Source organism: Ochotona curzoniae, unplaced genomic scaffold, assembly GCF_017591425.1.
Source record: "Ochotona curzoniae isolate NIBS_2020 unplaced genomic scaffold, NIBS_Ocur_1.0 scaffold_4506, whole genome shotgun sequence".
Taxonomy (NCBI): domain Eukaryota; kingdom Metazoa; phylum Chordata; class Mammalia; order Lagomorpha; family Ochotonidae; genus Ochotona; species Ochotona curzoniae.
In genome coordinates, this window is record NW_024467119.1 from 15,193,014 (window position 1) to 15,219,740 (window position 26,727).

The 26,727-nt window shown below is 39.1% G+C and overlaps 1 protein-coding gene across 3 annotated transcripts; it reads right to left on the minus strand.

Annotated features, from left to right (window-relative positions):
• Positions 1-686: 686 nt before the first annotated feature.
• Positions 687-26,482, minus strand: LOC121147019 (UDP-glucuronosyltransferase 2B17-like). 3 transcript variants are annotated; one of them, XM_040966687.1, is made up of 6 exons: positions 25,756-26,482; positions 22,370-22,518; positions 15,533-15,664; positions 14,304-14,391; positions 13,129-13,348; positions 687-963 (listed from the first exon to the last, which is right to left on the minus strand). In XM_040966687.1, exons 1-6 carry the CDS (start codon positions 26,480-26,482, stop codon positions 687-689), a joined length of 1,593 nt encoding a protein of 530 aa, XP_040822621.1. The 3 variants fall into 3 exon arrangements, with proteins under 3 accessions (XP_040822621.1, XP_040822620.1, XP_040822622.1); XM_040966686.1 differs by lacking the exon at positions 687-963 and adding an exon at positions 11,274-11,550; XM_040966688.1 differs by lacking the exons at positions 687-963; positions 13,129-13,348 and adding an exon at positions 11,531-11,550.
• Between the last annotated feature and the right edge of the window lie 245 nt (positions 26,483-26,727).

The window sequence follows — 26,727 nt, forward strand, 5'->3', positions numbered from 1 at the left end:
TTATGAAATACATCATGTCCAGTGTTAATGTCTTAATAGATAATAATGAAATATACCTAGAAATCAAACAGAAGAATTAATTTATACATTCTACAAATGCCTAAAAATGAGTAAAACATTCTTATAAGATAAATGTGTCCATGAAGAAATCAATGGATTAGCTAAAAATTCCAATTGGAAAATAAAAAATGGAAGAACAACATACCATAACTTATGGAATGTGCACCAGTACACTAATGTTCTAAAATAAGGTGTTTCACACTAATTAACTAAATAAGAGTGAAAGATAGGATCTGAAGGAAATAAACGTACAAGATTTTAAAAGCAGAAGAAAGAATTAGAGATCACACAAGATTTTAGAAAAGGTATTAGGGACGTGGTTCCAGAGGCACTAACTGGGAAAACAGGAAAGCAACATTAACAGACAAGAGTTTTTTTAGGTTTAATCCAATTCATCTCTATGAAGTTATTAGGGTGGTTTTTTTTATTTGTGGGTTATATCCAAGTTGTCAGTGACCATCACAATTAGATAAATTGACTGAGCCCTAGTATTTATTTTTCCTACTCCCAGACTCCAGGCGATGTGGCAAGCAAAATGGACCCACAATGCAGTCTCAGCTTGCTGAATTAAACTGGGATGGCTTGTTGTCTATCAGGTGTCCCTCCTTCAAGTTAGCATACTTGAACTAGTCCCTTTTGCTCTTAACAGTTTTAACAAGCATCCGGTAACAAAAGAGACAGCATTTTATGATGATGAGTGCAGCAGTGGCCACACAGGCCAGCAGGAACCCAATCACATCCAGAGAGTGGTACTGGTACCAGGTGAGGTCGTGGGCTGCAACCCGAAGGTGTTTGGCTCCTTTGTGGCGCATGACATGCTCGATCCAGAAGACAGCTCGGTCCAGGAGCTTCATGGGCTGATCGTGGTGAATCCGTGATAATGTCATCGCATTCTCTTTATATCTAAAGGGGAAACATAAAGATAACAGCATTGCAAGAAAGCTAGTTTGCTTAAATATATCATATCTATGTCAGGTTTTCAGAAAGTCTCAGGAAATTGGCTTAAAATGAGTCGTTGAATAACTGACGAAGAATACCTTTTTTTATGGATAATCATAATAAGAAGCTGGAATTTTAGCTGGATATGTTTGTGGTTGCCAGATTTTCAAAGTGTAAGTAAAAACTAAAAAGGTATTTAAAATACATATTTGACCAGGACATTGTCTTATTAACATTTCATGCTGCTAATTATCAGACTTAGGATAAAATATTTAGCTTTCTTTCAGATTACTGATCTCCAATCATGACACACTACAAATGTCTTTCCCATTGCTTCCTGATGCCCACACTTCTCTAGGCACCTTTGTGTGTGATTTGTTTTGATGCCAGAAGCATTCTCTGCATTTAGCTCCGTTAACCTAATGCTCTATGTTGTCTCCAGGATAATTTCCCCCTGCTTCTCCCCAGAGCTTGATTTTACCTCTTGATGGATGACCTTAATACTTTCTCTCTCAAAATATCATCCTGTCAATATATGCCAGTATGTGAAGCCACCTCTTCTGTTGTTTTATGATCATTTCTGTCTTAATGTGAGAATTTTGCAATATACTATAGAAGTCTTTTATACAAATAAAATTTATGTTGGGCAAACATGCAAAAAATATTCATTTATCCTGAGTGACTTGCTGGCAGCTTCATGATTGTCCTAAAAGCTATGGTGTAGGGAGGACATCAGGCACCTGCTCATCAGGTGCCACCCTTGCACAGCTGGGGAGACGCACTGCCTCTTTGTGGACTGTGTAAGTACTCCTTCTTTCCCCAAAGTAATCACTTCCCATTTGATGTGCCACATGTTAATTCTGCTTGGTAATATACTAGAATCTTACAAAGTACATTTCTTTGTGTCTTTTTAAATAGAAGTGATTGGTTGACTTCATTATGCTATTACATCTCAACGTGTTGTATTTAATTCCATGATTATGCTTTCGCTCTGTGACACAGAGATTTTTAGGTTTTCCACAAATTTTTCACCATTATCTTTAATACAGTTATACACATTGTGTATGTATTTTGTGGCTTATATATCCATATATTTTCTGGTTGGTAAACACTTATATGTGGATACCATAAAATCCTTGTTTAATTATGATTTTTTTAAAATTTTCATTACTTGAATTAAGTTGTTTCACTTCCAAAAGTTACAGATTTTATTGACTGCCTTTTCAAACACTTTCTACAATGCATCTTTTATTTAAATTATCAGTTTTTTTTTAATATGTGAGTGTAAATACTGAGAGACAAAAAGAAAAACAGACATGAGGGAGAAGAATTTCCCTTCTGTGGGTGAACAGTGTAAAGGCTTGCCAGGGCCCACATTGGGCCAAGCAGAAGCCAGGAATCTGGATCCCCAGCTGGTTTCAGCCATTGTTTTAGGGTCTCAGCATTTAGGTCTCACCTGCTGTGCCTAAGGGTGTACTTAAGTGGAAGCCCACATTCAGAGGCAAAGTGAGGAGTTGAACTCTGGCACATAGGATGAAGACCTTCTGTACAAACACCTGACCCATACTGTTTTGCTTAAATCTTTCCAAATGTTCTGTTTTCATATGGCTCAGCATATGATATACCTTCAGTATTTATTTCATATACTCTTGAAAATACAAATTTATGTATATATGCATATGTATACACATGTTTATGTGTTTAAACCAATATAAGTGTGGAGGTAATAAAGAGCTCATGGAAATGTAATTGAATGATTTTTTTCATGAAAAAAGTCTGCAATTGTTACATAAATGCTTTTTAATGAATGTTCTCATTAATATTATAAAGGCCCAATGTTCCTTGATTTAACGAAATGTTTCATAAGTAATTAATATTTTAATATATTATGTATGAGAGGAATTTAAGATATTTTGGAGGGATGACTGACCTAGGGCATAGAAGATTTACCCACTGCCTGAGACACTGGCATGTCATACAGATGCTGGTTCGTGTCACAGCTGCTGCACTTCTATCCTAGCTCCTTAATAAAGGTCTGGGCAAAGCAGTAGCTGGCTTGTGTGGCCTCTGCCACTCATATGGAGACCTGAAAGAATCTTACGGTTTCAACATATCTGACCTAGACTGTTGTTGCCATTTGGGCGGGTATTCCTTTTTTCTATGTTTCTCTTTTTCTCTCTGTTAATTCTGCCTTTCAAATAAATAAACAAATCATGAAAAAAATGTTTCTGACTAGGTGGAATGGATAGACAATGTGAATTTTCCATAAAAAACTTTGAAATCTTAGGTCTCTGTGTGTAGCTCATATTGATTACTTTTAATTTGTGTGTTCCTTAAGTTCTTGTGAGGGAGAAAGGGTTATTTATTTATTGATTTGAAAATAAAAGAGAAATAGAAAGAGAAAGAGAGAGAGAATGATCTCCCATTTGTAGGTTCATTCCCTAGATGGCCTTAAACCGGAGGATCAGCAGGTGAAATCAGGGGCCAGGAGTTTCATCAGGGTCTCCTGTGTGTGTTTCAGGAGATCAAACACTTGGATCATCTTTCACCACTTTCCTGAAGTCACCTGCAGGGAGCCTGATGGGAAGTAGGGTACCTGATAGAGGATGCCAGCAGCATTGGTGGCCAACCTCAAAATATCTATCTATCTATCTATCTATCTATCTATCTATCTATCTATCTATCTATCTGTCTATTTATTATTTTTAAAGAATTTGATTTTATTTAAAAGACATAGTTATAATAGAGAGAGGGAAAGACAAAGATCTTTCATCCACTGCTTCACATGCCAAATGATCCCAACACCAAGGGATGGATTGGTCTGAAGCAAACAGCCAGGAGTTTCATCTCAATTTCCCATTTCAGTGCAGGTGCCCATGCTCTTAGGAAAGCTCCCGCTATTTTTTCAGGCACTATTCCAGCTGATGGTGTGAGCTGGATCCCAGCTGTAGCAGTGGGATTTGAACCAATACCCATATGTGGTGGCAGAGTCATAGGTGCTTAGCTTACTATGCCACAGAGCAGGTCACAGTTCTGTCATTATTTTTAAAACATTTTCTATTACATAGAGGAGTATATAAAAGATTTATATTTTAACTATCATCTGTATATTTTATATATCAACTATCTTTGTCATTTTGAGGTTTTATAGATAGGTGCATACAAACTGACATTGATGTTATTGTAAGATTTTCAACTCTTTGCAGGGGAGACTTCACTAACATTCATTGTGCCTTAGTCTCTTCTTTTGCTTTTGGTCATTGTACTTCTGGTTAGCAGAGTATTTTCCTTGGGGCCGGTTTCTAAGCTGTGTCACCTACATGTCTACAATGCAATTTTACTTATTGCAGTTGGTACACAACTTTTGCTTGCAGCCACTTGTACCACAACCTCCAGTGATTTTCAGGTCTGGGTTCTTATGTCAGATTCCCACTGTGGTCTCCAAAGCCCCAGCTCCTGGCTCATCAATCTCCACCTCCTGTGATACCATGCTGAGGCTGCACCCTTGTCTCTGCAACCTTTCTCACACTTCCAGTTGGAGCAGGTCCCAGGATTAGGGAGACACCAGGTGTCCTATGTAGTTAGGTTATTGGTGGTGCTGATTTTGTCGGAACCCATGCGACGTTAGGTTTGGGTGCAACACGGACCCAATTTTGACCAGTACAATGCCACAGTCGGTATTATTTTCCTGCAGGTCCAGTGCAATCCATGGAACTCAGCAAATTCTCTTTAACTCGGACATGTGCAGTTCACTGTTGTCCCTACAGTCCTAAAGCTATTGCCACGGTGTGCAAAATGGCACCTGACATACCACTACTGCAGTTCTTGATCAGCTGGCTATCAGATCCGAGGGCTACCCAGACCTGTCTTGGGTGCAACCTCTAGAATGCCACGTTGCTTTAGTTCACTGAGTCAGAAATGAGTTCACTCCCAGTCCAGTGTATGCTCAGTCCTTTCCCTTGCCTTTGCCTCCTTACTCAAAATGGTGCCCAATTCAGCTCTGGGTGTCAGACTGTGCTATGAAATCCACACTGTTCTCGCACTGCCCATCTGGGTTCTGCTGCTCTGTCTCTGCTCTTGGTCAAATCAAACAGAGCAGCAGGATGGACCGTTCTTTGGGTTCACTCTCCCAGCTCTCAGTGAAAGTCCCTTCCCACCTGGTTGCTGGTGGAGTTCCGGCTGATGGTGGAATACAGATCACCCATTAGCTGAATGTCACTGGATTATCAGTCACTGCAACACCACACCATTGTTTCTGCTGCTTTCTTGTTTCTGTCAGTCTCCAGGTACCCCTCTGCTGTTGTTCTGTTCTTTCCTATTTCCTGAAATATGTCCTCTCTGCTTCATCCTGATTAAATGTTTTTCTGTCTTTTTAAATGTGTCCTTACCCTATTCTGCCATCTTAATTCTATACATCAACTTTTAAAATGAAGAATTTTATAGCTTCTTCATAATACATTGCTGATGAGTACCATGCTGTTCGATCTTGGGAATACAATGTTCATCTATTGGAAAATCAGTACCTACACCAATATTAAAAGAGCAAATTCAAATAGCCAATAAACAGGTGACAAAATACTCAGGCTCCCTAGTTATCAGGGAAATAAAAATGAAAAACACTTTGAGGTTCTGCCTAACTCCAGTGAGATTGGCTTGCATTCAGAACTCTACTAACAACACCTGCTGGCATTGATGTGGGGAGAGGGTACCGTCCTACACTGGGGGTAGGGAGTGTAGGCAAATACAATCATTATGGCTGTCAGTATGCAGAGTGCAAAGACAACTGAAAATTGACCTGCCATATGACCTAGACTCCCACTTCTGGGAATATGTTCAAAGGAAATGAAATCCATGTATAAGAAAGGGATCTGTAATCCTATATTTACAGCAGCACAATCTACACTAGCAAAGACATAGAAACAACCCAGATAGCTATCAAAAAAGAAATGGCTAAAGAAACTTTGGTACATCTACTCAACAGAATAATGCTTAGCCATTAAATAGAATGAAATTCTACCATTTGCAACCAAATGGTCCCAAGTAGTGATTGCTACCCTCAGTGAAACAAATCTATCCCCAAACCATAAGAATCACATGTTTTCTCTGATATACAGCAGCATTCATGTAAAATATGAGATCAACAGCCCTTATAATAATGTTTTTGCTGGATCTCAAGGATTTTATTATTTTATTTTCATTTTTATTGCAACGTCAGATATACAGAGAGGAGGAAAGATGGAGAGCAAGATCTTCCATCCAATGATTCACTCCCCAGGTGACTGCAACAGTTGGTGCTGCGCTGATCTAAAGCCAGGAGCCAAGAAATTCCTCCAGGTCTCCCACGTGAATGCAGGGGTCCCGGGGCTTTGGGTCATCCTCGCCTGCTTTCCCAGGCCACAAGCAGGGAGCTGGGTGGGACATTGAGCAGCTGAAATTAGAACTGACACCTGCCATGCCAGGCACCAAATTTTAGTAGTTTTAAAATTTTCATTTCTGGAAAAAAACCCTTTTATTCCTTTCTAATTTCGTTTCACTGACACATAGGTCATATAGTAGCATCATTTTCTTTAAGAAGCATTTTGATTTTCTTTTTTATTTCTTCAGCTACAACATTGGTAATTTACTTGCATGTTATTGCACTTTATGTTGTTGTAAATTTTCTATTTTCTTCCTGTTGTTGGTTTTGTTTCATGTCTTTTCATTTAAACAGTTTTATAAGTAGCACTTAATAGAAACTTTCATATCCAGATGTGAAGATACAATGAAGTATGCATTTCTACTTTCAAATCAAAGATTGACTCCTAATGAAACTGTTAACCATAACTTGACAATGGGATGCTGGACTCTCTGCGATTGTCCATCTCTACACTTTCAGGATACACTTAAATAACAGAATGATGGACTTATGATCCTTTATGGAGGACTGCTCTTCTGTAATGATAGAGGGGAAATCAATGCAGTGGGAGGAGCTTTGGGGAGGCAAGTAGGGAAATTCCAGAGCCTATGAAACTGTATCATGAAATAATAAATAAACAAATGTTTCTGGGAAATGTCAGCAAATTAACAGCATTAGTCATAGTATGAAAGGAGGAAGAAATAAAATGTCAATTTATTGGAACACTGGCATGTACACGAGATGTTTAGAATAGTTTATGTGTATTTGTCATAGAACAGAGTACAAGATTGTCAGATATCATAACATTAGCCATTGCCATCTCTATAACAATGTTCATGTAGATTTCCATTGTCTGTCACTCTTTCAACCGAATCCTAAAGTCTCCCCCTTTTTAACTTCTCCAACTGTACTTGAAAGCAAAGCATTTGGAATTCTGTTATGAAACTCATGCTGATCTTACCATGACTTTCTCCTTGACTCTAAGGATGTTTAGGTATTTCAGGCTCTTTAAGATGGCTTGGCTCCTCATGGCTTCTTCAAATTTATGTGCCTCTTATTTAGTCTGTTGGTATAGAAACTTGCAGTCCTAGAAACTGCCTTGCTGTTTTGTAATCTTTTGCTATCCCTCATTTCTTCTTCCGTTCCTATATAGGTCTAGATTCCTCTTTGTTTATCTGTGTTCATGGGACACTTGCTATGTTTCCTTATGAACCATCCTTGGCATGTGGTCTTTCCCTATAGTATTTTCCACACGATTCAAAGTACTTGTCTCCAGTCTCTCAATTCAAGTGGGAATTGAAGTGTGTGGCAGACACTGTAGCTGATGTTCATCTCTGCAGCCAGCACATTGCTCTGGGGAATGCTATGACATTTATAAACATACTTTGGGGATAAATGTGAAGAAATTCTTTGCAGAAATGATGATTATTTTTAGTATGTTAAATCTCAAGGACTTTAATTTAATGCAATTGACCATATATTCATTATCTGATATGTGCTATTTCCTCCTGTGACAGTATTATTTTATTCCTGTTTGTTTCAATGGCTGAGTTACAGAGAGAACAGAAAAATACCTTATGTGTATGTGTGTATGTATATATGTATGCAGAGAGAGAGAGGAGAGAGAACTTTGAAACCAATGTTTGTCTCTCCGTTTGGCCACTAGGGCCAGACATGAACTAATCTGCAGCCAGTTACATAGCGCTTCTTCCAGGTCTCCCATGTGGGTGTAGGGTCCAAGGACTTGTGCCTTCCTCCACTGCTTTCCAAGGTTAGAAGCGGGGAGGTGGATCTGGTGGAGCTCCCCAGACTAAAGTGGGTACACGATGGGATACCCATATCATATGAGGAAACTTAACTTGTTGACACAGCACCTGCCCTGAGACAACTTTGCACTCAACTCTGAAGGGTGTGGTCCCTTTTATGTGATAAGATATTTTTAGCTCTAAATGAATGAGTTGCTCAGGAAGAACCAATTTTCTTAGAACAATCCAGGGCATACACAAACATGAGCAACAAATATAAGTTCATCAAGTCCTTTTTGTAAAGTTTTACAATACAGCATATTTAATATTAAATTATATTTTATTTACAGATTTAGGGGCTACTTAAAAAATTAAAAACTTCCCCCACTGATAAATCCTGCAGTAGGTGATGGAAGCCCGTGACCTCTCCGGGAACCCAGTTCTAGAGCTGACAATCCCCACAAGGGGAGGGTGATACAAACTTGGCATTTCATCTGAATATCCAGGAAAGAAAAAAAAAAGATAATAATTGACAAGAGCACTTGCTGAGTGACAGAGTGCAAAGGGAGTGGCTGCAATATGTGCACTTTCCCTTCTCTCCAGAGCCTGACCACAGTTAGGAAAGCAGGGAGTCAGGAGTCCAGCAGCCCAATTCCAGAATCCGCAGGGAGCCTCCAGGTGCCCCTGAGGAGGAGTATCCTACCCACCTGGGGATGAGAGCAGCAGGCACATGGGAAGTCTTTGACACCAGGAGGTACACCCATGTCCAGAAGGGGAGTACCCTGGAAGCATGAGGTCACTGTAGTGTCACACACAAAGGAATAAAGGAAGGTAAAGGGCCACTGGGTGTATCTTGCTTCTCGATGCAGTAGCCCTGAGTGTGCAAACCCTCCAGGAGCAGCAGTCTGGGTTATTTTCTTCTCTCCTAGGGACGGGCAGAAGCGTTGGTGAGGCAAACATTAAATCGCTAATGCTGCCAGAGCAGAACATGGAGGAAAAGTGGGGATACAGGCAGAAAAAAGCTCTTAGGGATTTAGCACCATTAGCAATTTTCTACATGGTCAGAATTATCTAATGGGGATGCCAAATATGGAAATAATTTTTCATCACCATTTCTCAATTCCTGTTTAGTCAGAAAACTGACTCACAATCACACAGTTCTCTACCACCATAGGTTTTCAAAATATGGCCTCCTTTTGACCCAGATTTTTAAAGAAAATGAGATTAATCTTTCTCTTTTAATTCTAGCTGGCCACAATATAAAATCATTGAGTTTGTAAGAAGATTTGCTTAAGCATGGGACAAATCTATGTTTAATATTTTTAGAATGATATTTCCCTAGTGAATTCACCATTTTTTCATTTTTATAATGTATTTAATAAATAATTTCTTCCTATTTTTACTATTTTTTTTTGCCTTTTTATTTCAACTACGCTAGTAATTGTGCTCACCATTGTGATTTTGACTTGATTTGCTCTAATACTATTGAGAAACTTATGTTGAGCATGTATTCATATGCTTAGTGGACAATCATGCATTTTAATGTCTGTTAAGACTGGTTATTTTTTATTAAATTGTTCTTATTATTTGATCAGCTGGATGTGGATATTCTTAATATGAAGTTCAAAATCTGAAATATAATTTTTACTCTTCTCACGTTAAATATTTTACTGTTAGATTATAATTGTTTATATAGTGTAAGATGTGCTATTTATATACATGGGATTCTTGCATATTTATCAAATATGTATGGTTATCATATCCTTCACCTCCTGCAATTATCATTTCTTTGTAGTGAGAATATTTATTTATTTATCTTAAAGCTTTATTTATATTTATTGGAATGATAGATTTACAGAGACAAACACAGAAAAAAAAAAGTTCTTCAGTCCACTGATTCACTGCCGAAGTGGCCCCAACAGCCAGAGTTGAGCTTATTCAAAGCCAAAAGCCAGCAGTTTCCTCTGGGTTTTCCATGCTGATGCAGGGTCCCAAGGCTCTGTGCTGCTCCCCACGCTCCACATTTACTGCTTTCCCAGGCCACAAGCATGAACTGGATTGGGATGTGCAGCAACAGGGACACAAACAGGCACCCACATGGGATCGTGGCTTGTGCAAGGCGAGGATTTAGCGACTGAGCCATTGTGCCAGGCCCCCGTGGTAAAAAGATTTAAAACATACTATTTTTTAAATTATTTTTATATATATATTTTTTTATTGGAAAGGCAGATATACAGAGAGGAGAGACAGAGAGAAATATCTTCTGTCTCTGGGTCTCCCGCGCTAGTGCAGGGTCCCAAAGCCTTGGGCCATCCTTGACCGCTTTCCCAGGCCACAGGCGGGGAGCTGGAAGGGTACAGGGCCGCCGGGATAGAAAAAGGTGCCCATATGGGATCCTGGGCAGGCAAGGCGAGGACCAGAACAACTGTGCCACCGGGCCGGGCCCGAAAACATACTATTTTATGTGTGATTGTAAACCTTTATTGCCAATGTTAGTGTCTGAAGAGAAAACAAGAAAATATACCTGATTATCAAACAGAAAAATAAATTTATGAATTTACAAATACATTAAATTTAACACCGTGCTTTTATATGATGAACGTGTCAGTGTGGAAATCAATGCATTAGCTAAAACTTTCCATTGGAAAATTGAAAATGGAAGAATAACATATACTTATGCACCAGTACGCAAACATCCTGAAACAAGATGTTTTACATGAATGCCAGAAACAAGGGTGAAAGGTCACATCTGAAAGACTTAGGCATACATGATTTAAAATTATGGAGGAAAGAATTAGAGATCACACAACATTTAAGACAGGATTCCATGGACCAGGGGGCCTGGGGCACTCACCAGGGAAATAGGAGAGCACCACTAACAGCCAACGGTTTTATTAGACTGAGTCCAATTCATCTCTATGAAGTTATTGAGGTCTTTTCTTTACTTGCAGGTTACATCAAAGGTGTCACAACCATCACTGCTAGATAAGTGAGTCTTAGTCTTTGGTTTTCCTACTGCCACGCTTGAGGCCTTCTGGCAACCAAACTGACCTATGTTATAGCCTCAGCTTGCTGAATTAAGCTTGGGACAGCTCATCTATCAGGTGATGCTCCTTCAAGTTAGCATACTTGAACTACTCTCTTTTGCTCTTAACAGTTTTAACAAGCATCCAGTAACAAAAGAGACAACATTTTATGATGATGAGTGCAGCAGTGGCCACACAGGCCAGCAGGAACGCAATCACATCCAGAGAGCGGTACTGGTACCAGGTGAGGTCGTGGGCTGCAACCCGAAGGTGTTTGGCTCCTTTGTGGCGCATGACATGCTCGATCCAGAAGACAGCTCGGTCCAGGGGCTTCATGGGCTGATCGTGGTGAATTCTAGATAATCTCATAGCATTTTCTTTATATCTAAAGGGGAAACATGATGATGTTAACACTGCAAGGAAGTTAATCTAGTTCAGAATATGATATTGGCTTAAAATAAGTAGTGTACATATAAATGAAGAAAAAGTGTATTTTTTTTAATACAGAGAGGAGGAGAGAAAGAGAGGAAGATCTTCCGTCTGATGATTCACTCCCAAAGCAGCACCAACGGCTGGAACCGTGCTGATCCAAAACTAGGAGCCCAGAGCTCTTCCTGGTCTTCCTGGTGAGTGCAGGGTCTGAAGGTTTTGCGTGTGTTCAACTGCCTTCCCAGGGTCTAAGTAGGAAGCTTTATGGGAAGCAGGGCTGCCAGGACACAAATCATTGTTCATATGTGATCCTGGCAGGTGCAGGTCAAGGACTTGACCCACTAGGCTACTGCACCAGGCCCTGAAATGTAATTTATCAGATGATTTAATAAATTTTTGCAGGACTTTTTTTCTGATTACCAGGTTTAAACTGTGTCATTAAATAAATGAGAAAATGAACATTGAAATGATAATATTATATAGATCAAACACAGATTCACCAACCTGGATGAAACTGAGATACATTAGTGAGACTTTTCTAGCAAAAGACACTAGAAGCAAAAGACTGAATATTTTAGGATGGCATTGAAAGCAATCTCCAGACAGCTTGTGTTGAAACATCTAAAGTAAAATATGTCTGCACAGGGTTTAGGGTTAAAACAATAGACATTTATAGGGCATGTCATATCTTTTTGCTCTGGTGAAAAAAATCATGAACATTGTATTTGGATAAGATTTGTTAATCATAAAAGTATATTTAAATCACTTGTTCACACTTTAATTACAACTGTATGCAAATATATTCTACTTTAAAAATAATTAGAAAGCAAAATCAATTATTGAGCTAATATGTACAGTTCTAGGAAGTTTATATGTTGAATGTAAATGTTCTATCATATTTTTTCAATGTCATTCTTTCCTTCTGAAAATATCATTCTGTCTAAAACTGTGTTCTCTTTAATTTTTTTTATATTTATTTATTGGAAAGACAGATTTACAGGGAGAAGGAGAGGCAGAGAGAAAAACCTTTCATCCTCTAGCTCACTCCCCAAGTGACTGCAACGACCAGAGCCAGCCAATTCGTAGACAGGAGCCAGGGTTTCTTACAGGTCTCCCATGCAGAGGCAGGGTTGCAAGGCTTTGGGTTGTCCTCTACTGCTTTCCTAGGTCATAAGCAGGTAACTACATGGGAAGAAGAGCATCTGTGAAACTCACCAAAGCCTGTATTCAGTTCTGGCACATGCAAGGCAAAGACATAGCAACTAGGCTACTGTGCTGGGTTCAAATCTGTGGGCTTCGAGTTACATACTTTTGAATATTTGCATACAACATCATTCAAATACTTACTAATCAAGCCGTACGTTGAAGATATTGATTTGCAGCTTTCAAACAACTTGTTGAAAAGTACATTTTATGATACAATAGCTGTATCATTTTATTTTGTGAATATCAAATGAAAAAGAAATGATATACACACTGAATAATGAGAATTCATCTTTATAAATGCTACCAAATTTAAAAGTGTTATACTCACGAAGGATCATTAATGACTATCTTCACTGCACTGAGCAAATCTGCACTTGACATTGTGATTAGGTTGACTTTAACAGCAGCTCCCTTGGCCTTCATCTGAGCGATGTTATCAAACTGATCCCCAAACAAAGGAATGCCCACCAAGGGCACACCATGGTGAATCGCCTCATAGATGCCGTTGGTTCCACCATGAGTGATGAAAGCTCTGGTTTTCGGGTGACCTGCAATTAATCAAATTTCAGTGAAAGATAGAAGTTTCTGGAAAAGATTTGCTCTGGGCATCCAAGGGCATTGAAGTCAGAGGCAGTGACCTCAGTGCATTTGAGAGGTAAATGAAACCACCTAAAGAAATGGTGTGTGACTTGAGATGTGATTAAAGAATACAGGGTGAGCAAGTGGGATAAAGTGGACCACACATAACAAAAAATCTTTACAGAAAACAGAAGACACTTTTATTGAAAAGATGAGGTTGCAAGATCACACATGTGGCATGTACACGCTGAGGGTGCCACGGTGCTGCCGTTCAAGGAAGGAGAGACTGCATTTTATGAAACACACTAACATTTCAAGGTAAAGGCTATCAGTTGTAGACTCCTGTGTGGGAAAAGAATAGGGACAATTGCAGAAATGGGACATAAACAGGAAGATATTGACAAATGCTTAGAGGTAATTATACTAAAATGCATACTTTGATTGTAAATAAAAAGGCCATTATATCTAAGAAAATTTCAATGATCTGTTTTTACCTTATTTTACCCCCATGATCCAAAATGAAACTAAAATAAATTGAAGAACTTAAGGTATTTCTTAAAATTTTGTTTAATAATATGAATGGTAGGGAGACAGAGTGATCTAAGACACAGTGAAATTGCCCACCTGTTAGTTCACTACCTCAATCCCTGCAATACTTCCTTTAGGGCAAGCCAACTCAGGAATCATGAGTTCTATTTGGATCTCCAACAAAGATGGCAGGTTCTCAACAACTTGAACCTTAGGACTCAGTGCCTCCTTGAATATGCATTTAGCAGGAAGCTGTAATCCAGAGCAAGCTGGGACTCAAACCCAGGTACTCTGTTATCAGATGAAGGCTTCTCAAACTGCTGCATCAAACACTCACTCTGAAGTACTTTTTATGATTATTTATCTTGTCTTAGACTTTCATCTCCACAGGCTTACCGAGAAGGTCATTCTGAGGAATCCAAGGAAGGAGCTGAGTGTTGGGTCCTAAGGTACCCGGTTTCTTGCCATTGTATCTCCACAGAACCTGTTCAAGAAAAGGCAATGTGTTACCTGAATCATAGTCCATCTTACAACAAGTTAGAGTCCTGAAGAGAGTAACGGTTTACATGGTTAAGGGTTTATCACAGGACAAAGTTAGGAAATGACAAAAAAAGATGGTTAAGTAATGGAAAGTATGAAACATTAAATAGAATATGCTTTAATTCTGTGCTTATATTTACATTTAGATTGGTGAGGAATAAAGTTTTGATGTGTCAGACTAGTGAGTCAGTGGTCAACTTGGGTTTTTAAGAAGTTGACAGCTATGTAAATTTTTGTGTATATTGCATAGCAAATTCCTGATGACCCACACATCCGTTTTCTTTAATAAATGTATGCTTTGTTCTAGCCCTCATACTAAAGTTTCAATATCAGCCTGGTATCTTTGTGATAATATTGAATTCTTGGTTGTTTCAGTAGTTATTTTCTAAGAGTGTGAACCTTCATGACACGGGAGTTTTGCTGTGCAGACTATTTATCTTAAAGATTAGATCCTGTTTCTTTCATTTGCATGTTCCTCATTTAGATATTGGCAGAGCCACATGCACTGATAAAGGCCTACCGTTTCGTATTCTGTCAAGTTGGTTGGGCACAGGGCCTTTTGGCTCAAGCTTGATTAGACCTGCCCACCTTTTCCTGACTGTCATTGTGAAGATCACAATGAATCTGCATCCCACAGAATATAGGGCTACTAAAATGCTTCGGTTTCTATGTGAAGACTACATTATGTAATGCACTTCTGTCTTTTTTCATTCAACATTTGCTCATACTTACTGCACTAGTGCAGTTACTCATTGTGAATATATGTGTTCTGTGCATATTGCTCTCAGCAATCCTGGATAGAAGAAATGAAATAGAAAAGGAGAATTTGCTAATTAGGTTAACCTGCTAGACCATTGTGATTTCACTAATATTGCACCTATCAAATTTAAATCTTGCCGGCAAAATGTCAGCTACCAATGCTTTTGATGTAATCAGCTCTAATATCTGTGCTCTTAATCATTATTTTCCTTTTAAAAAGAATTTTGCAAGTAAATTACAAAATACAGCACAAAACAAGGGCAATAAACCAAACCCTATACAGATTTTAGGTGTTTACAGTAACAAAGTAAAACATTCTTTCTGACCTTTTGTGGAAGCTGGGCAAGCGCTGATGCGATCACATTGGCCCTCTCTTCTGTCAGGTTACTGATCATTGAGCCCAGAGAAAACAACACAACTCCCTCCTTTTCAGAGCTCTGAACAAAGTCTTCCAACTCCTGTAAAGAAAGTATTTGTTCCACTACAAAATAAATACAGTGAAACAGGTACAGTGAAAATGAATAAAAGAAGCACTGTCATGGCCTATGCTGTTGGTGATGGTGTCCATTCCCACATGGGCACTGGTTCCATTCCTGTCTGCCCCTCTTCCAGTCCAGCTCCCTGCCCATGTGCCTGAGAAAGCAGCAGAGGACAGCCCTAGTGTTTGCATCCCTGCAATCATGTGGGAGACCTGGGAGAAGTTCCTTAATCCTGGAATGAATTAACCCAGCTCTGACCACTGCAGCTACTTCGGGAGGAAGTCAGCAGATGGAAGGTTATCTCTGTGTCTGCACTTCTCTCTATAATTTCGCGGTTCAAATACATTCTTACAAATTAAAGGAAGGAAACCCATTCTAATCATTATGAGAAACAATAAAAATTTTAACATCCTACCTAAAAATATCCAAAACATATTGTATGCATATAAAACTCTTACAATCATTTTATTAAAGGATATTTATCTCTGTCATAAAGTTTATGTAAAAATTTGAGAGGCAAAATGATAACTATTGTAAGATATACCTTTTCTTATATTAAGATCAAGAACCATATCTCATTTTTTGAGGTTCTTTCAATAGATTTTCTGTTTTCTTTGAAGATTTAACAAGTCTACTCAGATAGCTTTTGCAAATTCATTCACTGTCTCCATCTCTCTAGATTACACCTCCTAAGTGATGGAGAGTGACAGACATCTTTCATTACCATTGTGTGTTGTGGTATGAAATCTGTAATCCTGATCTTCCTTTGTGATTTGAAGAGCAAGTACAGAATAACTGTATAAGCTAGCAACCTAATGGATAAAAGTGCATACTTTATTGTTCCACTCATGGGGCCTTTCCCTTGCACTGCACTGACCTTTGTGCTTCTCTCTCTTTTTCTCTCTCTCTCTCTCTCTCGACAGAACAGAGATCACAAAGAAAGCACATCAATTTCAGACAGGAGTATTTTATATTGAGGTTAATTTGAGCAAATTTTTAAAATCATATCGAGGAATGACAATGATTAGGACCATATTTTAGGATATCGGAACACATTTAAGGGACAGTATTAGAGAGCTAAGGAAAGTTTAGCGACAAATAATAGCCCCTAATAATTCTTACCTTTTAAAAACACACATAGAGCAATAAGACAATAATGATTAAATGAATATTGCTTGAGAGACAATATCCCTGGAGTAATTACCAGTGATTTAACAAATCAGATAAGTTCATGCAGCATTCCTTCTTTTAAAAAATGCAAACATCTGCTTGCTTTCAATTTATACAAAGGTATACAGTTTTGTATCTTATTTTCAGATGAACCCCAGCATAGTTTCCTGTGTCATGAAATGTTTCTTTCTAGATTAATGTAAATAGTGCACCACACATAGTGTTCAACAAGCAAAACGTAGAAAGAACATTGTTCCACAAACAGCCTCCTTTTGAGAATGTATATTAATAATTGATCATATGACTAGATTCTGAGCACAAAGTGCTGTAATTGGATCATTGTTTGTTTTTAAGATTTATGTTATTTTTATTGGAAAGTCAGATACACAGAGAGGAGGAGTGACAGAGAGGAAGATCTTCCACCCAATGATTCACTCCCCAAGTGACCACATGGCTGGAGGTTTGCCAATCTGAAGCCAGGGGCCAGGAGCTTCTTTCAGGTCACCGACGCAAGTGTAGGGTCCCAAGGCATTGGGCCATCCTGGAATGCTTTTCCAAGCCACGAGCAGAAAGCTGAATGGGAAGCGAGAGTTAGAACCTGTGTCCATATGGGATCCTAGTCCTTGCAAGGCGACGACTTCAGCCACTCAGCTACTGCCCTGGGTCCAGTTTCACTGTTGTATTGCTAGGAAAATTTATCTATGCATGTTATCACATTTTGTGTGACTTTGTGTTTGATCCAGCTTTGCATGTTTAAGATTGTTTCAACAACTCTTTTGCCCTCATATTGAGGAGTTATTCTCTGGAAGCTGTGGACTGTATTTCAGGCTAAGGAAATACATGTCCTGCAGTCTCTAAATGCTTCTGATGAGCATTTGAATTGATAAAATATTGTCCATTTTACTTATATTTTTTCCTTTTCAATATTGAATATTTGCTCCTGTGGAATACGGGTCTCTTCAAAGTCCCTGACTATGGCAGTTGTAAATGATTAAGCAAATGTCACAAGCTGAGTAGCTGAAGGGGAAAGGCATAAATGTTTCAAGGTGGACATATTTAGGGAGCAGGCTGGGAGTTGAAGGAAGACACAGGGAAAAGTGCACGGATGGCAAAACAAAGAATGAGGAGATGCAGTGCGGAAGGAGGGGTGGTGCTGGAATAAAGCAGGTCTCATTATAGTCAGTATGTGGGAGTCAACTGCTCTCCAAAGGAATACACATGATCCAGATTATCTGTATTAAAATCAGAAGCAGAAGCAACTATTTCATTTGCAGAAGAGATTCTCAGCAAGATTTCCTAAAGTGAATGCTGGGCTGAGATGCCACCATGGGAGAAATAAGTTCTCAATGAGCCTCACAAAGAGACAGTTAAAAGGAAATTCCATTGCCCATGAGTCAGAGAACAATCCTCACACCTAGAAAGACTGAGAGAGACAGTGAGTAAATACCCTGTCTACAAGCAGCTATTGGTCCATGCCTGCAGTCTAACAGCTTCTATACCTACAAATTTAAGAGCCAAATCACGGTCATTCATCTTTTACAAACATAAGCTTAAATGAATCAGGAATCTAGACCAATGCCTTGACACTATGAGATTACTGCAGGAAGATGTGAGGAACACTCTGCACGACACTGCCCTAGGCAGATTTCTTAGAAAAGACAAGCTGAATCTTGACACTGTGTAAAGATCATAAGTCCACTTGACTCAGGGTATCTGGGCGATATAGTAAGTTTTCAAAGTATTGTGATGGGATTTTTTAATTTCATTTTTTTAATTGATTATGTTTGTGTATTTGACCATGGAGGGGAGGATCAATGAGAATGGGTGTGTGGGTGAGACCATTATTTCCAAACCTTCCTCCAGTTCCTCCTGTATCTGGGGGAAGTTGGGGAGGAGGAATTAGCAGAGAGGCCACACCCATCTTCCCCACTGCCCCAGTACCTTAGTATGGGGTCTGGCTCATTCCATCACCCACATCAGCCTACACACACACCCCTACTCGCAATTGCTGGATCAACTCAATGGCCAACTCTGTCTCTTATGTACACCAATGAGTGCTTTGGCACAGCCAGTCCTGCACACCACATGCTCGACTGTCATGTTCACCAACAAAAACTGCAGCCTAGTTGCTGTGACTCCTAATAGCCCCCAAAAGGCACACTCGAGTCCTGGTTCCTATGCTTGCCAGTTTGTGTAGCAGAATGGCTCAGTCTGCCCTGTGTCCTAGTCAGTTCTTGTATACATCAATGGGGATTGAAGCCAAACTAAATCCAACTGACCCCACTATCCAGCCTGCTTAAATGCTAGTGGTTGCCAACAACTGTCTGGCTAGGCCCACCCCCAGCTCTGATTCTCTTGCTCACCAGTGGGAGTTGCAGCCCATCACAGAGGACCCCATCATTTCCCTACTGTGCCCATTCCCAGCCCCAGATCTTGCACTCTCCAGGGGATTCTGCAGTCTTGTTTGACAAGACATACCCCGAGGCCCAACACTTGTCAGCTGATGATATAGCCATGCCCCTCCAGGCTGCATTTACTCTGGCTCATGCCTGCCCCAGTGGAGTGGATACAGCTGGTTAGGCCCATCTGGCTCTCTCCTTAAGCCAGCACACATGCAGGCCAACAGATGTTACAGCACTGTCTGGTCTGGTCTGACTCTATTTGTAGTACTCATGCTCATCAGTAGAAGAATAGCCCAGCAGCAGAGCCTTTCAAATCCACCTTTAGTAGCAACTCTCACTATTGCCTTGCCCTGCCCAGAATCTTCCGTTCTTGGCTCATGGAAACAGGTAGGTGTGATAGCCTAGCCTGGTATGACCCACACTCCAGCATGGCTTCAGCACATGCCAGAGAGTTGAGGATGGTCTGGCCTTGCCTAGTCTGCCTCTCTGCCCAGAACCAACTCACACACTTGGCAATGAGTGGAGTTACCTAGCCTGGCCAGACCAATACTCAAAACCAAATCACATGGTCACCAGCTAAAGCTATGGCCCACCAGGGGAGTTTCCCAAGTTTTCCCCACCAGAGTCACTGCCCGACACATGCCTGTGGGTACTAGGCCCTTTCCTGGCATAGTTTGCTTCCTCTGTCGTGGCCTTTATATGAGCTGGTGGATGCTATAGCCCAGCCTCCCTACAGCCTATTTTTGTGAGTGCTGCAGCATGGATCCACCAAGTATATTCCCATCCCCAGCACCCATGAGTATTAGAAAGCTCCATGGTCATACCTAGTTCAGCCTATCACTACCCCCAACTCTTGAACAAATCAGCTGTTATGGCAGTCCAACAAGGTTGAGCCCACATATGTCCCAGAATCTTCCCCCTGATATGGTTCCGTTGCGTGTTGCTTAGCGTCATGACCCAGCCTAACATTATTCATGCACTGGTATGACTCTCACTGGTGGGTACCTGGATCTTGCCAGCCAGGCAGTTCCATTGCACTAGCTTTCCATAGCCTAGCTGAGATCACCCACATGGGCTGGCAGATCTGTCTGATCCAGTGAAGTCCTGCAGCTTCAATCCTCCAAAATGCTTGGTCTCAGCCACCTCACTATCCTTGTAAGTACAGTGGCATTGTCGATATGGGAGTCCTTCAGATTCATTTCTTGCCTGCTACCTATTACCTTAGTCATCTTCCCTCCCACACGTGTCCTTACTCCCTTCCCTGACCAATCCAAGGGAAAATGTCTGTGGGGAAATTCCTAGACTTGTTTTCTAGCCTTGATCAAAGTCCCAGTCTACTCATGGTCTTGCCAGAGCCATCCCCCAGAACAACCAGAAGCCTGCATCACCAGACTGCCATAAGCATGGGGCTGAACCTGCAGCCCATGGGCAGCCAGTCAAATGGGGGCTGCTCCCACCATGGAGCCGCTTAGGATCTTGCATGGAGTGAGACAAACTGAACTCAGCTCAGAATACAGAAATTAGAAAGAGGGAAAGACATGCTCTATGTGGTTCTGAAAAGACAGTTAATAAGAGGGAACATCGAGGTTCAAGGGGAATTAGGACCGCACTGACATAGCAGGCTTATCGCTGAAGGTAGCCTTGGGGATTCACATATCACATAGGGAAGAAAGAGGAGCCATCTGAGAACAGATTGACGGTAAGAAGATATCCTGAGTGGTGCATTCTTATTGTATTAATGCAACAGTATTCTAAACTAGCAAAGCTGTTCTTTGATTGGATAACCGAGAAAAGAATGTCTACATATCAGAAGAAATTAAGTCTTTGAGAGAAAATGTCCCAGGAACCTGGCCCAAGAGGGCCACTGGCATGTGATGGCTCTTATGTTTCATCTAAATGACATAGTTATTCAGATAGAGGGAGACAGAGTGGGATTGACCTTATTCACTACCCTGCAGCACTGATCCCCCAACATGCATTTTTTTCTGTTGATAAGTAATGTATACACATATGCAAGAATGCTATTTTAAATCATACATGAAAGGTGTTTAGGTCTAGATTGTGCCAGTTTAGTTTTGACAGATGTATGCAAAATGTCATGATCAACTCAACATAGTTACTCCTAATTATAATATAAAACAAATCATTTTTCAGACACTTGTTGTATCTTATAAAATAAGTTGCTTTTTAAAAATACATAGAAGTAAAATTATAGTTTGTATGAAGGAAGTAATTTGCTCAACACATAATATTTTCAAATAAATTAAACCAGCTTCATATTTATGGAAGCGGTTTGCTTTATCCTGTCTGCAATTTTAATGACAGCAACAGCTGCTAACACTACAGTTCAACTGTGTTCGTTCTTTTCTTCCTCCACCAAAAAAAGCCCTTTTCCTGCCTTGCTGACACTGTCAATTTCTTTTAACACAGAAGGGAAAATCTTTCAAGTAGAGGGTTACATTAATTGGATTTTTCTTAATCATTAATCATTTCTTTTCCTTCATGAAGTGAACCATCATAAGTGGCAACATAGTATTTTTGCCGTTCTAATAATGGCAGCCTGATGATGTATGAAGCAACACACTTGTTTTTGGTATAGCTGCCTGGTGTTTGTTGTGCAAGCAGGTTCCCTCAGTGCTGGTCCACATAGGCAATTGTGCTGTGGAGATGCATGCTACTCAGGGAACATGTCCTAAAGCTTCTTGTACTTTTGCTCTAGGCATAAAACATCTGATATAACTTATTCCAGTGATACAGCTTGCTCATGCTTTCATGTAACACTTAACAAGTGTCACTAGCACTTCAGTTGAGGCATCACAATCATTTATCAAAATTCCTTGATAAAACGCCTAATGCTTTCTTCTGTGTTGACAAGTAAAGGCCCAGATTTAACTGACTGTGTGCTCAAAAGCCACCAGTTTATTCTCACTGCTTGATAACAAAATGCAATTATACAGCTATGCGGATAGGAAACTGGAGTGTTTGTTGTTAGGATACTATGTCCCACTGCCCATAATACACAAACTGAGATTCAGTGTGAGTGAAGAATACAGAAACATTTTTCCACAGTTGAAAGGTAAACAGAACAAAAACACAACTGGAATAGGTTTACCTTAGGCAGGGGTTTGGCAGGTCTGCAGTGGAGCCCTCCAACAAAATCAACACTTGGTAAGAGTGGGCGAGGAAATTCCAGGTCCCAATAGGTTCTAATGAGCCACATTTCAGCTTTCCCCATTAATTCAGTTAGTTTAGTGGGTCTTCCTAATGAGAGCAAGAAAATAACAGTGTCAGATGAGTATGCACACATATGTGTATGTTAATATGTATGTAGATATACATATGTGGGTATGCAAGAGGAATATTGTGAAAACTCACTACAACTGTCATTCACCTCAGTAAATTCACTTTCATGAACAGTTTTTAGAGTAAGAGTGTCTATACTTCCACAGGTAACAATTTTCTCTCTAACACTTGCTAAAGTGACAAATGTGTATTAGTCTATAAGTCCAATAGTGGGTATGGACATGATATTCATGTACCTAGAATATATTTTGTGTATTTATATATTTTTTCCATGGAAATGAAAACCATCTGTCAATGTTATAGCTGCACTCCCATCTTTATTGCAGCACTAAGAATAACCAAGAACTTCAAACAGATTAAAAGTTTATCCAACAAAAAATTGCTAAGAAAAGAATAACATATCCATAGATTGGAGTGCTATTTATCAAAGAAAATAGTGAATTCTTTTTTATTGTACTAGCCTGGGGGTACTCAAGATTCTTAGATTTAGCACTATTAACCAAACTTAAAAGACAAGTGTCACAGTATGTCATTCACAGAGCGATACATAAATATGAGCTCATAGAAAATGAAAACATAATGATGTAACCCAGATACTAGGAAAAAACAAAGGAGAATAGAAAATGCTGACTTCTATGTCTTGAATTATTGCTGAGCAAGTGTAGAAGTTTGTGTGTTTATTACACTTAACAGGTGTATAGGTAAAATTAATGCACATGGTTTGATGGATTCATCATAAATATTAAAGATGTGAAATAACTATATTCACCCTTTTTTGGACAGCAGATAGTGTGTTCATTTGCAGAAATATCTCATGGCATCCCATAAATATGTCTAAATCTGTATGTCAGCTAAAATTTTAAAGAAATAAAAATTAACAAATCACAATAAAAATACTAATAGTAATTGGAACATATATCAAATCTGCACCTTATTGATCCTTCTATACCCATGGAAAAATCTTTTCCAAAGTGTTCTAATCACCTCTTTTGTTTAGCAGCTTGATACTAGGGCTGGCACTTGGTGTAGCGGCTAAAGCTGTTAGCAGAAACATTGGCATGCTATATGAGCACTGGTTCAAGTTCTGATTCTTACACATCCAATCCAGATCCCACATGATGTGCCTTGAAAAGCAGCAGAGGATGGCCAAAGTCCTGGAGCTTCTGTTTTCAAGTGGATGACCTGAGGAACATCCTGGTTCCTGCCTTTGCCCTTGCCCTTTGGGCGATTTTGGGAGTGAGCCAGTGGATGGAAAACCTCTTTATTTCCTTCTCCTTCTGTAATTCTGCTGTTGAATAAATTAATTAATTGGAATAGCTAGGAGCTTGATCATGGTTAGCCAAATTCATTGGGAAGTATTTGAGAGTACAATATAATTCTTCTAAGTCACCTGATTGTCTTGTTTCATGTTAGATGTCTCATAATTATTTATTATATTAAAAATTAAATAACTCTAAATATCTCCCCAAATTTTTGACTGAGATTATTTATTTATTTATCTATTTTGTTCTCAGTTTGTGACATGTTTTCCCTTAAGGGCAATGCATTTTTTAAAGAAACTATATACTAATGCTTTACTTGGGAATATTAAGAAATTGTAATTTTAAAGTCAATTTAATTTTATTTTTAAAAGGTGGAAATTATATGTGTTTTGCAATACAGATTTAGGAGTAAAGTGATACGTTCTGCCCACCTTCCCTCTCAACTCTGCACAGGGACAGAGTCACTCTCCTCTTTCCTTGTTTTCTTTTAAAAATTTTGAAATGATATAATCTCAGTTAAACATCGGTAGATAAACAATTCAACAAATAAGAAGAAGTGAAAGAAAAGAATCACTGTCTCGTAACTGTAGAGGACTATAAATTGTAAATGAATCTCAAATTTTTAATTTTGCTAATACAAAATATAACATAAACTACTTTCCATATAACATACTCTGATTTTAGATATCACAATTCAAGAAAAAATAGTTTGGTATTTTTGGAACTGAATGATTTTACTAAGCATGAAAGTCTCAAATTGCATCATTTTGTTGCAAAAGACAAGTTTTCATTCAACTTAATGGCTGAGTAGTATTTCAGATTCTCATTATTAAATAAAATTAATTGAATGATCTCAGTGAAAAAAAAATCATTATGATACCCAAGGTCAGATTTTTGATTTCCTGTGTCTTAATTTGAGATTTAAATACTGTGAATACATTCATATGGTAATGTAATAAAGTAGTGTAAGTTCTAATTAGGAAACTAATTCACATAGGTGGAAGCAAGTTTCTCAGTGCTATTTAGATAGTTACTTCAGCCCTTGAAGCAGCCTTTATGAAATGCATGAAACTTGTCCAGTACCACTTTGAGTTTGTTAGACACACACACACACACACACACACACACACACACACACACACACACACACACATTTTTATATAATGACAAAATAAATTTAAAAAGAAAAACAGAAGCCATAATATTTCCCAAACTACCTATCTACATTCATCATGGCACTTGGTCTCTCTCTCTGTCTCTCTCCCTTTCTATCTTTCTCTCTCTTTCTCTCCAAGATAAAATAAGAGATATAGAAAAGTGGATGCATTATTGCTTAGATAAGTCCTTATTTCTTTGCTGTTGTGTTTATGACTTCTCGGAAGACTTTCTGTAAAGGCAATCAGGTACTAACTGATCAATAATCTCAGTTTTTCTGCAGCATTCTGAGTTTGGCTTGTCTTACATGGTTATCATCTCACTAAATTTTTAGAAGACAAGTTTCTGGGGCTAGCATGGTAGCACAACAGGCTAATCCTCCAGCTTCAATCACTACCATCCCATTTAGGTGCCTGTTCATGTTCTGTATGTTCCACTTCCATTGAACTCCCTCCTTCTGGCCTAGAAAAGCAACAGAGGTTGTCCAAGTCTTGGGCAAATTCACCAATGTGAGAGATTTGGATCAAGAGCTCATGGCTCCTAGTTTCAGACTGACTCAGTATGGGGCTTGGCCATTGGGGTCTGAACCACACTGGATGAAGTTTTCTTTTTTTTTTGTCTCACTATAAAACTGCTTTTTAAACAAAATAAAATATATTCAAAAAAAACCCAGAGAAACAAAGAGTTCACATCTCTATATTATGATATCATACTAAGTCCCAATCAAAATGCACGAAATAGTCAGGATTTGGCAGTATCCAATAAAAGCAATACTTACCCAGCACTTCACTGTAAAATTGATCCCATTTCTTCTCATTATAAATTTGAAGCCAAAAGTCAAAATAAAGCACATATAGCATATTTTTTACTCTCTCCATGAATGTCATTTTATCAGTTAATTCCGACATGGTGGTAGGCACATAGGAAGGGGGAAACAAAAGTCCTCCGCTGTACTTTTCATACTTGTAGCCTAGAAAGAGTCGGTGTGTGTACAGAAAGGGGACTTTAAGTAGCTCAGCCAGCAGCTCACCACAGGGACACAGGGCATCTGCAAAAATAACATCAAACCTCGATTCTTTCAGCTTTGTCACAAGTTTTTTATTTAAAACTGCATCCCTACACATAATTTGAAAAAAATCAGAAACTTCATATTGCATTTGTTGAAGTTTTGAAAAAAAATTCCAAAATGAATATTTATGTAATTCATAAACATGTTTCATTATATCATTCGAGAAAGTCTTCTCATACACATCTTTGGGTATGGATGCAGGAAAAGTCTCATACTCAATAGCTGAAGATTCACTGTGATCAAGCAGAACAGAAACTGAAGATTTGAGAACAGTCACCTCATGTCCCCTCTGCACCAGTTCATCCAGGATGAGCTTCATATTGATCCAGTGACTGAAATCCATCGGCCACACCAACACCTTTCCACATCCCACGGCGCTGAAGTGGCAACTGAGCTGTAGCAGCAGCAGCAGAACTGAAATCCACCTGGTAGACATCTCAGCAGACGGTGAAGCTTGCTTTCCAACTGTTACTGCCTTGGCTTTTGGCTATATATAAGGGAACTATTCTTAAGGTTAAAATATAACTTTCACAGGTCAAAGTATGCACACAGCAGTTCAATCAGACTTCCTGAATGACACATGGAAGAAATTGAATTTGACCTCATATTTTAATGAGCATATACAATAACACTTTTACTATTATGTCTATGGATTTAATAGCTGATCACTTAGCACAACTG